At 37.6% G+C, this 14,830-nt stretch overlaps 1 protein-coding gene across 1 annotated transcript; it reads left to right on the plus strand.

Annotated features, from left to right (window-relative positions):
* Positions 1 to 681: 681 nt before the first annotated feature.
* Positions 682 to 14,398, plus strand: LOC114523501 (intermediate conductance calcium-activated potassium channel protein 4-like). The gene is made up of 5 exons (XM_028544444.1): positions 682 to 2,281; positions 9,902 to 10,103; positions 11,122 to 11,310; positions 12,844 to 13,022; positions 13,622 to 14,398. Exons 1-5 carry the CDS (start codon positions 1,379 to 1,381, stop codon positions 13,952 to 13,954), a joined length of 1,806 nt encoding a protein of 601 aa, XP_028400245.1. The 5' UTR covers positions 682 to 1,378; the 3' UTR covers positions 13,955 to 14,398.
* Positions 14,399 to 14,830: the final 432 nt, after the last annotated feature.

Genomic DNA, 14,830 nt, shown 5'->3' on the forward strand with positions numbered 1-14,830 from the left:
ACGAAATCAAGGAGTTTTAGAAAATGGACCTGATGAAATCTGTGTGTCCCTGATGCTGATCACGACAAATCTACGACAAATATATGGCGAACCATGGATTTGGGAACAATAGCTTAATTCTGAGTTGACCTCAATCTCGTACCAGGTCCCATCGAGGCATGCAATGCATATAATGGAGAAATTTCGTTCCAGCTATCATAGTTGTTTCTAATAAAATAATTTATATTTGAAGAACATTTTTACAGTGTGGCGCATGCGCAGGAATTGGGCGCCTGACGTTTGACATCGATTAGGAAATATAGATGAAGAAATAAAAAAAAATTACATTTACTTTCTGTTCATTCGCCGCCACTCGATTTGAAAATGTAGGCTCCTGTAATTCGCGTGTAGTAACGGTAATTAGATGAACATGAAATGGAATTTGGTTTATACTATCAAGGGTCACGGGTGGCCAGGTGACCAGTTAAAATAATAATGCTGATAAATAAAGTCTGAGTGCTACTTATACCGGCCGAAAAGTGTAAGAGAAAAGTTTGCCTCTTCAAAGCAATGTGGAGAATGACATTGGCATTAAATCGTCGATCGAGCTTTAGGTTATTGGTTATTGCTAGTGGATATTTACAGCCCCCTTGCAAAGCGTCCTCAAACAACGGGTTCAAAAAGGTCGGGAAAACAATGCAATTGCTTTTTAGAATTTTCCAGTCTACGAATCATGACGCCAATTGGCCCGTGGTCAATATATTATAATGGTCAATGTTAATCGATCTTGAATGTACCTACAGTGCCTCTTAATGCAAGTATAAGAGTGAAAATCGGACAAAATATCGCGCGTTTCCGCTACGTAGATACATAATTGCAAAAAAATCAGTTTGGCCGTGTCTTGCCGTTTAAAACATGTTCGTTCATTGGTAGTTGAATATATACACACGGACAAGCATACTGATGAAGCTTGTGGTTTAAGATGTTTTGTCTGCATTATTAAATGAATTGAGATGCAGCTACTGCCAGCCGCTTCGCATCGCCGTAAAGAAAACATGTAAGTTGAAAACACGATGTGGAATGTCGAACAGCCAGAAATGATTCACAGCATTTACAAGCAGCAGGCAACCGTAGCTGGGGGACTCTATCGTTTGATTATATCAGTAGCTCTATACAGCCGACAGTGGGCTGTGCTGTGAAGCGATAAGAAAATTGTCATTGACTTATTGGTGTTCGCGATAAATAATGGGAATAAAATTGTCTTTGTGTAATATATAGCCGAACTACATCGGTACAGGCGCATTGCGAATCGAAAGAGGTAAGATTTTGACCCGTAGAACGCTTGTAAATCGTCATTCGTATCAGTAGAGCTCGGCTGCCATTGGTATATTGCTATGTTATGGCCGAGACGACATTTGTTCCCGGTAGTCTATCTGGAAGTAAAATAGCAGGGAATAGATCCCGAAGGCCACAAACTCAGCAAGCCGAACATACTGCATCAAGATCGTCGCTCTACGCACCGGTAGCGTGGGTTCGACGCTTCAGCGTCGAAGATAGCCTCAAAGTTGATAATGTACAGTTAATGCCCAGCACGGGGCTCTGTTCGCTCGGGACCACTCTGAAGACGCTGCACGTAATGGAGGTTGTGAGGAAAATCATCTTACAGCATTTGCAAAGATGTTCGACAGCCGCCTGTTGGCTGGGCTTCGTCGCCGCCGCACTGGCGGTCATCGACGTCGAAATCACACATCGCCTACATTTGAGGGCCGCCGAGCGGGGCGAGAGAATCTCCTCGTTGGATTTTGAAGAGCTGAGCGTAAGCGAGGTGGCGAGCGTTTTCATCAAATGCATCATCTCGCTGCTCACGCTCTTGATCTGCATCAATGTTTACTTAACATATGTGAGTATTTGCAAATTCAATATCGCCAGAAATCTCTTGCCGGATTCCGCGACCGTTTTCAACTCAAACTTGCTAGTCTATTATCTACTCGAGAGTTGCATGTGTCTGTTTCACGTGCCGCCTTTGGCCGACCGTTACTTGGGTATGCCTTACAAACTTCAATTGCTCGTCTTGATGAGGATGTACGTTATCGCAAGATACATGAAGGAACACAATCAATTCACCCGGAATAAAACGTGTCTCTTTTTAGCGTCTGTGACGCGAACCGAACTCTCGAATATGTTTCTATTTAAAACGTTTCTTAAAAGAATGCCGTTTCGCGTGATCGTCACTACGTATCTACTCAACATCTTTCTTGGGGCTTATATTCTATACGTCGTCGAGGAGAAGGATTCGTATCTCGTAAGTGAGCTTGTTTTATGTTAATATTATATTTTAATTTTGTGGACATGCTTTTGACAGCTTAAAACAAACAAGGGGGAGCCACACGACACTCGTGCTTTATTGGCAACCATAAGCCCCTACAGTCGGATATAGGTAGCCAAGCCGGCTAACTTGAACCCGACCGATACCGAGTTTTCACCAAGCTAACGCTTCGAACTGAACCATATCAGCTCGGAAGTCGCGCTGTTTAGATAATCTCATCTACGCAAGCCGGTACTGCTGTCCAGTTCGCACTGCAAGGAAGCCTAATTCTTACTGAAGGGCTCACTTTTCGCAATGTTAGGGCAAAAATATCCGGCCTCAGTGCACGTAAAATATATTAAACAAAGAACCAGAAATTGTCGGAAGGTAGCGAAATTGTGCGAGCCGACGAATATAGACAGCATTACGAAACACCACAGACAAATATTTATAAGTTATCCATATCGACTGAATCGCAAGTTTATCTACATTCGGCCCACTATTACAAAACCACTACAGAGCACCTCAGGCTAAAGTCGTGTAGACTATAGCATATATAGTCACTTATTATCAATAATACTTTGTCGATAATTCCGTAATTCATGATAAATTCGACTTCAAAAACAACAACGGCAAAGAAGTAGATCAACTACAGGCTATAGTATAGTCTACACGCCCGATGATATATATACTCGGCTTTGCTTCATGTCAAATTATGCTGCGGTTTTTTAAACTCTATACATATATATAATGATCGACAATCTACTCATTTTTGTTGCAATTTATACGACATTACGGCATTTTGTTTTGGTTGAAGTGTTGAATTGATTTCAAAATGACTTGGGTCTCCCGCCGAGCGAGCACAGCTGCGAGTCAAATGTCCTCAAAAGCGGCGCTGGATTGTCATATTAGGCATGTTTTAGCCTGCGCAACACTTGACACTCGAGGCGGGCGATGCAATATTATCTGCAATTTCAAAACATTATACAACCATATGTGGGATATATAACCACAAGCCCTAAGTATACACGAAGCACTTGCGAGCTTTGCAAGATAAACGGATAAATGATCTCTTTTCATAATGCATAGATATAGCTGTGACATATATCCAACTTAATTTGGCCGGACGAAGTCATGCTATTCCGAGAAAATACATATAGGGCTGAATATTTCTATTTTTCTCGTTAACACTTGCAATCTTTTCTTGCGATTTTATTCTTGCTGCATCTTGAAGCATGAAGCATGCACATGAGCGATTACTTATATGCATGAACGTTCTAAAGGGCTGTTTATACATGAGTCCGGTTACCCGAGATTAAACGGTGAGATGATTTTGTACTGAATTCCAAAATAAGTCCTTGTGAAGCGAAGAGAGTACTCGACTGCCAGGATCATGTTATATCCTCATTTCAAAACTTCCAAGTCACTTACGCGGCAGAATAGCCCCTTATTCATGCCTGAGTATTCTTTGTATTAGCATTTACAACTTCGATCTCCACTCATTCTCATCTATCAAAAGAGAAAATCGCAAACGGACCCTATGGGTGGAATCAAGATTTAATGCCCTGCTGTTGTTTTTTGACAGTTATTATAAATAATAAAACGCGACACGTATATCTTTCCTGAAATATGCAATGGAAAGACAAAAACTTTAAGTGCGTAGCTACTAAACCTGCATGCTTGCAATTTTTGCCTCGCTTATATACGCAAATAGCATACGCCCATTGGACACGTTTTTAATTTATTGGAAACATGCTTGTGTTTGGCCACTGATATGAAAACAAAGACTATACAGAGAGCGCATCTGCTCCGATATGCATATAAAGCGAAGCCAATAGTGGCTCACCCCAATCAACGTATTGTGGGGGTGGTCAGTATCCAAGGAGGTCTGCCACCACGTATATCAAGATTAAATAAAAAATTCAAGAAAAATGGTCTTAAAAAAAAACTTATTTAGACTCGATTGTTTTGCGCTGCATGAGAAATTTCAACGAATTTTCATATCTATCAGGGTTTCAGCATGAGAAATTTCTTTATTGCCTCAGTTATAGCTGTCTGTTTGGTGCTTTCTGTGATTCATAAACATATTTACATTTGTGTACATGCAAACACATATAAACACCGATTTGTGTCGTATTGGAAACTCTTTGAAAATTCCATTTCCCCTACTTCGATCAAGAAATAAAAGAAAGCCTGATAAATTCTTCATTACTGGCTATGAACAAATACTTGTCGTCTTGGAAATGAATTAATTCATTGTACTTCTATATCTGCGTTGCGATAAAATAGTCTCACTTTTATGCAACATATTATTTTTACATCAAAACGAGGCTTGACGGTAGAGACAATAGCATAATGTATATCCAGCATAAGTAAATCCAGCATAAGTATTTGTTGTAGAATTGTTAAATTTACATAATTTCCGTCAATTTTTTCTACTCGTAATAATTCGTCTGGGAAAAAATCTGCAGATTGGATTCGATACAATGGAAATGTTTATACAGTTCTAGTTGCTGGTGGTTTATATGTGGTGCATATTATAAGAACTTATCGTCAGTTACCATAGTTGAGGAAATAGTATTGTAATAACTATACATTTGCTTGTGTAATGACATTAATTCTCATGCATGTGTATAATTTTTGGACAGCACAATGCAGCTGCAAAATATATTGTCAATAGAACTTCACACGCCTATTTCTCAGTATGAAGTATAAACAGGTGCCACTGCTAACACTGGAGACATGCATACTTACCGATGTTTTCATATTACGACTTAATTATATGTTGCTGACCTGTCGTCAAGCAATCATATTGAGCGATTTTCAATTAACTGATAACACAAAAAACCGCATGTTGAAGTGTTCATCCGATAATCAAGATGCAAACAAGATATATATGCGATATATTGATGCATTTTCAGCAGTGTAGCCCACATAGCGTCTCTGCATGTATATCATTTTGCTTTCACCACAAAGTATATACCATGATCGTGTTGCTTCATTATTGCACACTTCAGAAGGTTATAGCCAGCCAAGACACCTGCGCAGAGATCATTAAAACTCTAAATCAATTACACCGCATGGTAAAAGTACATGCATGCATATATTCTTATTCTGACAAAAATTCCCCACCAGCTCGAGCAATAACTATATGCTAAATATAATAACAATGATAACAATAAATATGATCATACATGCTGGCTTGTAGACTTTTTACATATAAATAACCAGTATACATGGTGTGAGTTACGCGCGATGCATGGTCACCGCATGGTTAAAAGAGTTTGTGAAATACAGTTGCATTATCGTGCTATATTTATTTGACGCGGCCACTAAGTGCACACGCGTTGCATGCATGTACTTTAGTTTGTATCCGACCACTGCGATCTGTTCTTGCTTTCGTGTCCAGCATCCCTGGTGAAGGAACAGATAGTGCATTGCATTGTACAGTAACAATTGATTATATCCGCACCTATAATAATAACTTAAGAAAAACCTGAAATTGGATGGAATCACAAAAATTATACCTTTTATTTGTCCCAGTTAATTAATTTTTTTAATCTATTTACATTGTAAGCAAACGAGATTAAAGGTATAATAATATTAATGAATTAACATATTTGTTACCATGTATAGACGTGTGAAACCGTTGTAAGCAACATTACTTTAAATATACATGCAGATATCCTTAGTGCATTAAGCTCCAGAGAGCTCTGACATATATCGATCGAGATATTATTAGAATTAATATACTTGACACAGCAAGCTAATAATACACTACCAACGTTACCAACTCGAACACTGAACAACATGTCGTGCTGGGCTCCATGATATTATACCCCAGCATGCATGTTCCTGCAATTAGTCATGAATGCTGAGTCGTGAATGTGATATAATAATTGGAAATACCCATGTACCACCAGCTAAGAAGAAACGATTTCAGGCTGTGATATTGAAATACCATCGTTCACAATACGACGGGATGATTAATTACGTTTTACTGAGTTTAATCCAATTAGCCATGATAGTATTTAAGCTATCGTAACTTTTATTTGATTAAATATGTAAGTTAAAACCTTTTTTATTGACCGTGTTTCATGTGATGAACGCTTTCGATTAGAGCGATATTTTAGTTGCTATGCTCATGTTCTATACTTACTATACTGTATTATCTGTTTTGACACTTACTAGAAATAATATATTAAATGGGTAGGTGATTATTTTCAATGTTGTATTTTCAATGTAAATTTACAAAATGGTTATCCCAGAGATTTTTATGCACCATGAACCATCCACGTTTTCTCCAGAAGCGAATTGTGAGGTAGAATTTATCATGCATATATAACAATCAATTATAGTTAAGCTAGGCAAGCTTTAGCGAAATTAGGTTGGGTATAGTCTTGCAATGGTTGGATAAGGTAAAAAGTAGTTCGTCGAAAAAGGGTACCCGAGGGGTTGTTTTATTTAATTTCATTGGTTTCCTTAGCTACTAGTTCCATGCCCTACATAGTTTACGTGCAAAGTAATAGTAACAAAATAAATTTAGCTATCAAATGAAATATACGGAGTTCAAATTTCGACAACGTTTTAACAGTTGAAGAAGTTATCAAGTAAAGACAATGGAAAATAGCAATGGACCAAGTACAGAACCTTGAGCGAGGCCTCTTGCAAAGAAGAGCACATAACCTATAATATTAAATTGCATGCATGTTGATACGAATTGTTATGTATTTCACCGAAGAAAAGCCATCTTCCATTGTTTTTATCGTTCACAGTCATGCATGCTATTGCTTCGATTGTTATGCACACAATACGAAATCCAAATTGTCATTTTTTTGTCATTTTTCCACATATCTGATTATACTAACAAGTACAGTTATCATAACCATCAGTTTACAATTCAATACAATATCATAACCATTAGTAACCAAAATTTACAATTGCTTATTTATTTGCATGTGGATGCCGGTGCTCAAGCTTATATAGATTAGGAATCATCTTCCGATTTCTTTGCTTTAATAAATATCCAAAGCTTAGTACATAAAAGATTACGAATATTGTGTAACTTTAATACTGATAAACACGACAGGCGGCTTATTGGATTAAACTTTTTGAGTGTATGAGCACGGTTTTTTGTGTTGTTATGTCGTTGATTTTCAATTCTCTCTGTCAAATGCCACCAAAGGTCATTCACCGTTGAAATGAAGACTCGGGGATTTAATTTGCCCCCCGGTGAAACGCCTGCAAAACACGACTTCATTCAGAAAACAACAACTTGTTTATTCCAACAGTTGTTTTCTTGCGCAGAACTGCGCGTTTATTTTGTCACATTCAGAAGTAATTCAGTAACCTCGGTAGAAAAGTAGAGAAACCAGCCTGCAAACGTATAGAGTTCGGCTAACAAGAAATTGTGATGTGCATGCTAATTAACGGTTTATCTCATGCAGAAACAGAGAGGATAACGCAGTAGGATGACTGATCATAAAATTCAATTGGTAAAATTCCCAAACAACAGAGGATAAGATATCTATGTCAGTAAAATATACATAATGCAGCATGCACTCTCGTGCCTATAATACGACATTTATTTTTAGTTTTTTTATCAGTGTAATTTGCATGCATGTAAAATTAAAAATTCGTTAGTAAAAGTTTAAGTATATAAAATTTACTCTGAGCTCCACATCACACAATATACCGAGGAACGAAACAAGTTCCTCATTTTACAAAGCAATAACGCTTGTATTCTAAAAGCTTACTCACACTCAAACTCATTGAGTGGGTGATATCAATCTTCACATAAAATTCCCATGGTGGTATTTCCACTCAACAGTTCCTAAACTTGATTTTCAGTGTAACCTTGGATCTTTCCACTAATCAATACAAAACTTTCTCATTAATCAGTAATAACAGAATTTCAATGTCACACTCAATGAGTGCGAGTGTGAGTGAGCTTTTTGAATAAAGGCGTAAGTGTCGCAAAATACCGACCCCTAATGGAAACTTATAAAAAATGCAAACTTGTTGGGGAATACATCCATTAAATGATTTAAATCCCAATACCTATGATAATGGACCACCAAATTTTATACTTTACTACCTGCAGACATGCAATACCTGCAAGTCATGCAATCCTGTATAGGTATGCACATTGAGAAAGTTAGGGCCATATGCGGTTGAAAAAAGGTTGCAGCCTTAGTTGCGGCCGCCTTAAGGCTCGACCTCTTAGTTTCAACCCTAGCCTTATTGTAGCTACCGCTTGTGAACAATCGACGATTTTCACAAGTCCTTGTTGAATTGCTGAAGCCACGCACCACGCATTTACTCGCATAATTGGGACTACGTTACCTCCTGGAAATAAATGAAGGCAAAAACACCTTTAGGAGAATAAACTATAGTCCCTGTAGCTGATATGACGAACCAGACGAAATTTGTTTCTCGAATTTCCACTAATTAATCTTTTATATTCTGTGAATATATTAATGATACGAATTCAAGTGATCAGGCAGTATATACCAGCAATAGGCGAATAGTTTGACACACTTTCAATTGAAATTTTATTACTTGGAACATTCGAGATCCGATGTCCGACAGCTACGGTTGTATATCCTCTCAATAATAACCCGAAATGTATTAATGATTCAACAGTGATGTCTAGTCGAGCACAGCATGGGGCCGTTATTGCCTAATTGATGTTTAACTTTCGCGTTAAGACCTCTCTGTTACTTTTGAATGGGGTTTCAATAAAACATTTAATATGAATGCATTTTTGTACGCCTACACCTCTAGAATGCATTTTTGTACGCTCACACCTCTATTCGTCATCCTTGTTAAAAATTTACAAATTTATTTTCGTATACTCTGCTGCCATGCTTATATGAGAACATAGCTACACAGATATATGCATACAGGTTTTTTGTTTTGTATAGTGGTCCAACGTAGATGAATAGATTAGGTGCCACACTCCAACAGCCTCTAAATTTTCCCCCTTACTCTCTTGCCCACGTATCAATCATTGTTGCATGTGTCCCGATTTAGTTTGAAAATATGCCGAACTCGTGCATTCACTACGGTACATGCATCGCATATTCTCCGCAAAACTATATATAAGGTGGCGTTTCTGCAAGACACTTTTAAAACTCACAGCATGCTTTTAAAACACATGAAAGGGGAAGTAACACAGACAAATCTTCGTTACCTCTGGTTTTCCTGTATGTAGGGATTTCGCATTAAAGAAAAAAACTCGCAAACTAACTACAAATAGGGTCTCATTATACCCACAGCTAGTAGCGTAGTCAATCAGAAAACATATATAAAACCTGATAGGCTAATATAGTAGGTCAAGATATTTATCGATAACCAAAACCTAAAACGATCGTTGTAGACCGGATTGGTTTCAATTTACGGCACCCCAAATTAAAAGGGGATCCGGATATCCTAGCCAACAGTAACTAGCGAAAAACAAACAGCTCTAATTCATATTCATTTAGCGGCACATACCGAACCATGCACAATGGTCGTATACTCAGACGGTACAAAGAAAGCGTTCGTTCACATCGTGAACATTACATTATAGCTATATTCAAAAATAACCGTTGCTCTTATCTTTACGTTTCCTAGGATTCGACATGGATGGTTATCGTTACCATGACAACTCTTGGATATGGTGACGTAGTGCCGGTGACGTTGATTGGTCGATTAATTGCCGGATTAATGTCAGTTCTCGGTATCTTTCTGATGGCATTGTTGATTTCAGTTATACACGAGACATTGCAGCTAAGTCAGAGTGAGAAAAGAATCTTAGCTCATCTTGAAAATGCGGGTAAGGTTCATCTTTCAAGCTGCTAAACGGACTTTGCGACAACCTTTAATTTCATTTCTACGTTTTTATCCCATTTTGCAGCTCCGAATTAAGACATATCTTTCGATATTTAAATAAATCCTATTGTTTTACAGATTTCTTTAGCCTGCGTGCGAATAGTTTTTATCCTACTAGTTAGCACTTCACCAACACATACAGCGGAAAACCGACACACCATTACGTGTCTCGATCTCTGATTGATCCCTATTGAAATGTGTGATGTCACGTGAATGAAACCCAAGAGAACACCACCTACTCCTCAATGGACCACATGCATAATCGACGAACTTCTGATTTAGGTAACAAGAAGAGAAAAAATGATCACAGCTAAAAAGAGCATACTGAAATAGACTTTTTCGGTAATTACGTCACAACACTGTCGTTTTAAATTTAGAACCACCTTAAATGAGATGGATTTCAAGTTTTACTCTCACAAGCTATGTGCAAAGATGCAAAACCTCCTTCTATAACCCGTGCATGATAAATAATTTTTAATTTTGATTAATAAGTATGGAAATATTTCGTTTAAGGTGGTTCTAAATTTAAAACGTTGTGATGTTAAAATTTTTTGATGCAATTACCGAAAGGTCCATTAGTGTAATTGCCACGCTTGGCTGAAAAATATGAAGTAGTATGGAAAATATTCGCAAGCGAAGTAGGCAATTTTGAAAACTTTTGTATTACGGGCAGACTGTTTAGTTTAATTAATTTAATTACACTCTTTCGGCCATAATAATATATACCAAAGTATACAAAATTTTACCAACTTTTGCAGCCAAACTTGGCAAGTTTAGTATGCTTTTATTCGGAAAGTCTCTTTTTGTCGACCGAGTCAAAAGCTGGTCTATCAGTATGCAAGTGGTCCATTATCAATTGCAAAGCATACTGGGCCCAGAGGGTAAAAAATGTAGTAAAATGATGACGTAAGGGTTATCAACATTAACAATGAATATTTTATTGAAATCCTGACTGGTCTTAGATCACAACAATGAAAAGAAGACGGCAGCTGCGAAGTTGATCCAGAGTTACTGGAGATTTTACAGTTACATCAATAATAACCGTGAAAGGTTGGCAGAGAAACGCCTTCGTCAGGTCGTCCGTTTAAAAAAGCTGAAGAATCATTTGTATACAAATCTTCATAATTGGAGGGAACGAAAGAAAATTAATGGTATGAATAATTTAGGATTTGTGTGCAAGGCATTTGAGTAAGGTAGGACAAGGCTGCTTTCGAATACCGTATTTTCTCCCAAATTATTATCATTATCACAGTGAATGAGTACATACTCAACTTATAGGCACGTTTTGAAAAAGTCCCGTTTTAGTCGAATAGATATAATCACATGCAATTATTTATCAATTATTGGACGAGGTCGAGCAAAATATCGTGATTTGTCGGTGGCGAGCAGATCAATTATTTGCCGATGCCGAAGGCAGAGGCAAATAATTGATCTGCGAGCCACCGACAAATCACGATATTTTGTGAGAACCGAGTTCAATAATTGTTTTATCATTCACCACTCAATTTTCAATTCATTCACCACTCAATTTTCAATTTTGAGTTCGTTTTATCGGACAGTTCGGCAAAGCGAGTCGCCATTGTTTATAAAATTGACATTAATGCGCATGCTCAGAGTATTATTTGCAGCTGAGTGTTATTTGCACGCAGTTAACTGCAGGTAAATTAACCAATCAAAATTGAGAATACTATAAAGTGAATGATAAATGCAATTATATGCAACACCTGCGGTTACAAGCAATTTTTGAAAATATTTTTCGCATGATATGAAAATATAAAAGAAACGTCGGTTGCTTTTGTGCTGCTATACTCGTGCTTAAGCGCATTTTATTCCTGGTTGAACTATTTAAATACTACATGTTTCAAATTCCGCTAGTTTTTCGCGCGTTTCTTTGAGGAATGTTCAAGCAATGTCATTTATAGATTTTAGATAAACGAAAAGGTGTTTAATTTAGAGAATTTTGAAAATTTTATTCATGTTGTTCTTCTTCAAAATGTTTGAAGCTACAATCATAGAAAAATTTGCTGGGACAAGCATGGAAAAAAATTGAACACTTGAATTGTTATGGCAACGACTGCATACTTTTCCCAACAACTTTGCCAGGAAGCGGGGAATACGACTGAACATGCGAAAAAATAATTGATAGACCTAAAGTTCAGCCATTATAAATAACGTCCGCGTGTTTCTTGTCTATAGGATTGTAGGCTTAACAAATAGATAATATTGAACCGTTGTCTGTTCAGTTACACGGATGACGTCACTTTGTTTTGTTCTTATCACAAATCATGTCATCCGCGTATCCATAACTGAACAGACAACGTTTCAATGTTATCTATTTGTTTTATATTATATGATCGAAAAAATTCCGAAATTAAACACGCAGATAGTTTCCCCGAAACTTGGAAAATTGTCAAAGTAAAAATTTTGCAGATATCACGCGTACATGATCTATAGGATTGAGTCCGATTGACGAAATGTTATTGGCTAGATTAAGACACGTGCTAAAATGCGATTGGCTGACAAAACACGAGATTACTGATTAAATTCGATAAAAAGTTCTGTAAGGTCATTCCGTGCGTCTGTTCTCTTATAGATCATGGCTGTCGACCAATGAAATTGCTTGAATTCTTGACGTTAGTATATAATTTGAATTGTACAACATGCTTTCTGTTTTTGTTGATTAGCCGATCACTGGTACAAGGAGTTCATTGCTGATGACATCGCGATGATGGTGACTGACGTTGGTCGAGCCGTAGACAAGATCCAGTTTACACTCAACCGAATCGGGTATTCTCAAAAAAGGCAATCATCGATGCTTAGAAAAGATACTGTTAAAGAAAGCACAATTTACGAAGAGGAGGAGGTCAGTGTTTGTCATGAATTTTACAAGCGTGTGAGTACGTAGCAGAAGTTTTACACCGGCATTTGATTCTGAAATGCTGTAAAACCATAGTTGTTACTTGTTGAATCCGCGCATGGTGCTAAATCAGAAGTTTGCATAAATTGCAGATATAATCTAGTATTAGTGGGTTTTCTCAGAACCTAAGCATGCTAACTGATATCAGACTTTACTAATGAATGGCGAATTGCTGGTCAACGACGGTCATAACTATGGCCAACTGAAATGACTACTCCAAATATAATATCAACCACGACTAGAAGGCTTCAGGGGGGCTTTGAAGGAATACTTTTGCTTTACCAGGTATATCATATACCTAGATACAATTAAAATTTGAATTTTCTCAGCTAAAGATTATTGTATGAATGTATCGCACTGCATGGATGCATATTTTTTCGAGACAATACGATTTGACCCGAATTTACAACCAAACCTTACCCCTTGCTATCAAAATTTACACCCTAGTATTAAAAGCCGAATGTTAATCGAAATCCTGTGTCCCCCGAAATTACAATGCACACGTTATTTGTTTTTCAATTTGTGCGCGCATTATTGTTATTTAGGGAAATCAGAATCAGACGGGTGCTGACCAGAGGAAAAAAAGATCCCAATCGGATCCCAATCATGCTTCAATAAATCATGTTGGTTATCCAATTATTGATGATGCTAGCCAAGAAAACCATGGGTTACCTATAAAAATAATCCTTCCCCCAAATGGTATGCACGAAAGGATGTCAAATAACGATTCAAGAACTTTCCATGGCGAGACATCGCGCAAAGAAATTGAAATTAAACTCGAGTCTATGGAAAATTACTTGGATGGATTTTACACTAAAGCGAAGTCTGATGTGCGTGGCATTAGAAAATTGATCCAAGATGAAATGTATGAAACCTAAGAGCGTGAATTAAGCTCAGAAGTGTTGTATTGGAATAAATTAAATGTGGTGGTGCAGTCCTGGTGTTCGGAATGGATTGTTGACATTCTGGGTGAAGGTGCATTGTTGTTGATCGCAACAAATAACATTTATCCCGCGAATTGCGTCCAAAGACCGCTGGTTGAACAAAACTAGTGTTTGGTGAACAAAACGAGCAGTTTCCTGTCCCAACGCACAATGGAAAACCGGACACGTTAAGTGCGATAGATATTATGTGCAGTGCTTGTATACACCGAATGTTTTGAAGGCACGATAATTGCATGGTTCAGCCATGAGCCAGTATTCTCATGCAATTTATAACAGATCGAAAGATTATTGGATAGCATTGAAAATTGCTGAAACTTTTTGTTACGGACATTAAATTATACCCAAGATATTATGTTTACTGTACTTTAAAATGAATAAACAACCAATGGTAATCTGGTTGTCAATTTTGTTTATCTGCGAAAACCCTTAATTAATTCGTTTTGCATACAGCCTCATACAGCCGCTCGCGTAGCCAATCAGATTGCACGAAACGCTAAAACATGAATTCGGACCGCAAGAAACAAATAAATATATTGCAATACAGCACGAAGATAGTCAATTTGGTATCAGTACCCATATTATTATTGCTCAGGCTACAAATACATAAACGCCGGGGTGGGTCTGGCTGGAATTCGTCCGGTTTCCTAGTGTGAACACGAAGAACCGGTCCAATTTTTATCAATTTTTACGTGCGAATACCTGAACCGGACAAATTCGAGCACGCTCTCAAATTCTTCCGGTCCCATGTGTGAACATATAGTAGGCGGAATTTCTGAAAAGAAAATCAAGCGAAAAATTTCATTTGCTCGA

This window comes from Dendronephthya gigantea, unplaced genomic scaffold (genome assembly GCF_004324835.1).
Source record: "Dendronephthya gigantea isolate DGI-Jeju-01 unplaced genomic scaffold, DenGig_1.0 000027F, whole genome shotgun sequence".
NCBI lineage: Eukaryota > Metazoa > Cnidaria > Anthozoa > Malacalcyonacea > Nephtheidae > Dendronephthya > Dendronephthya gigantea.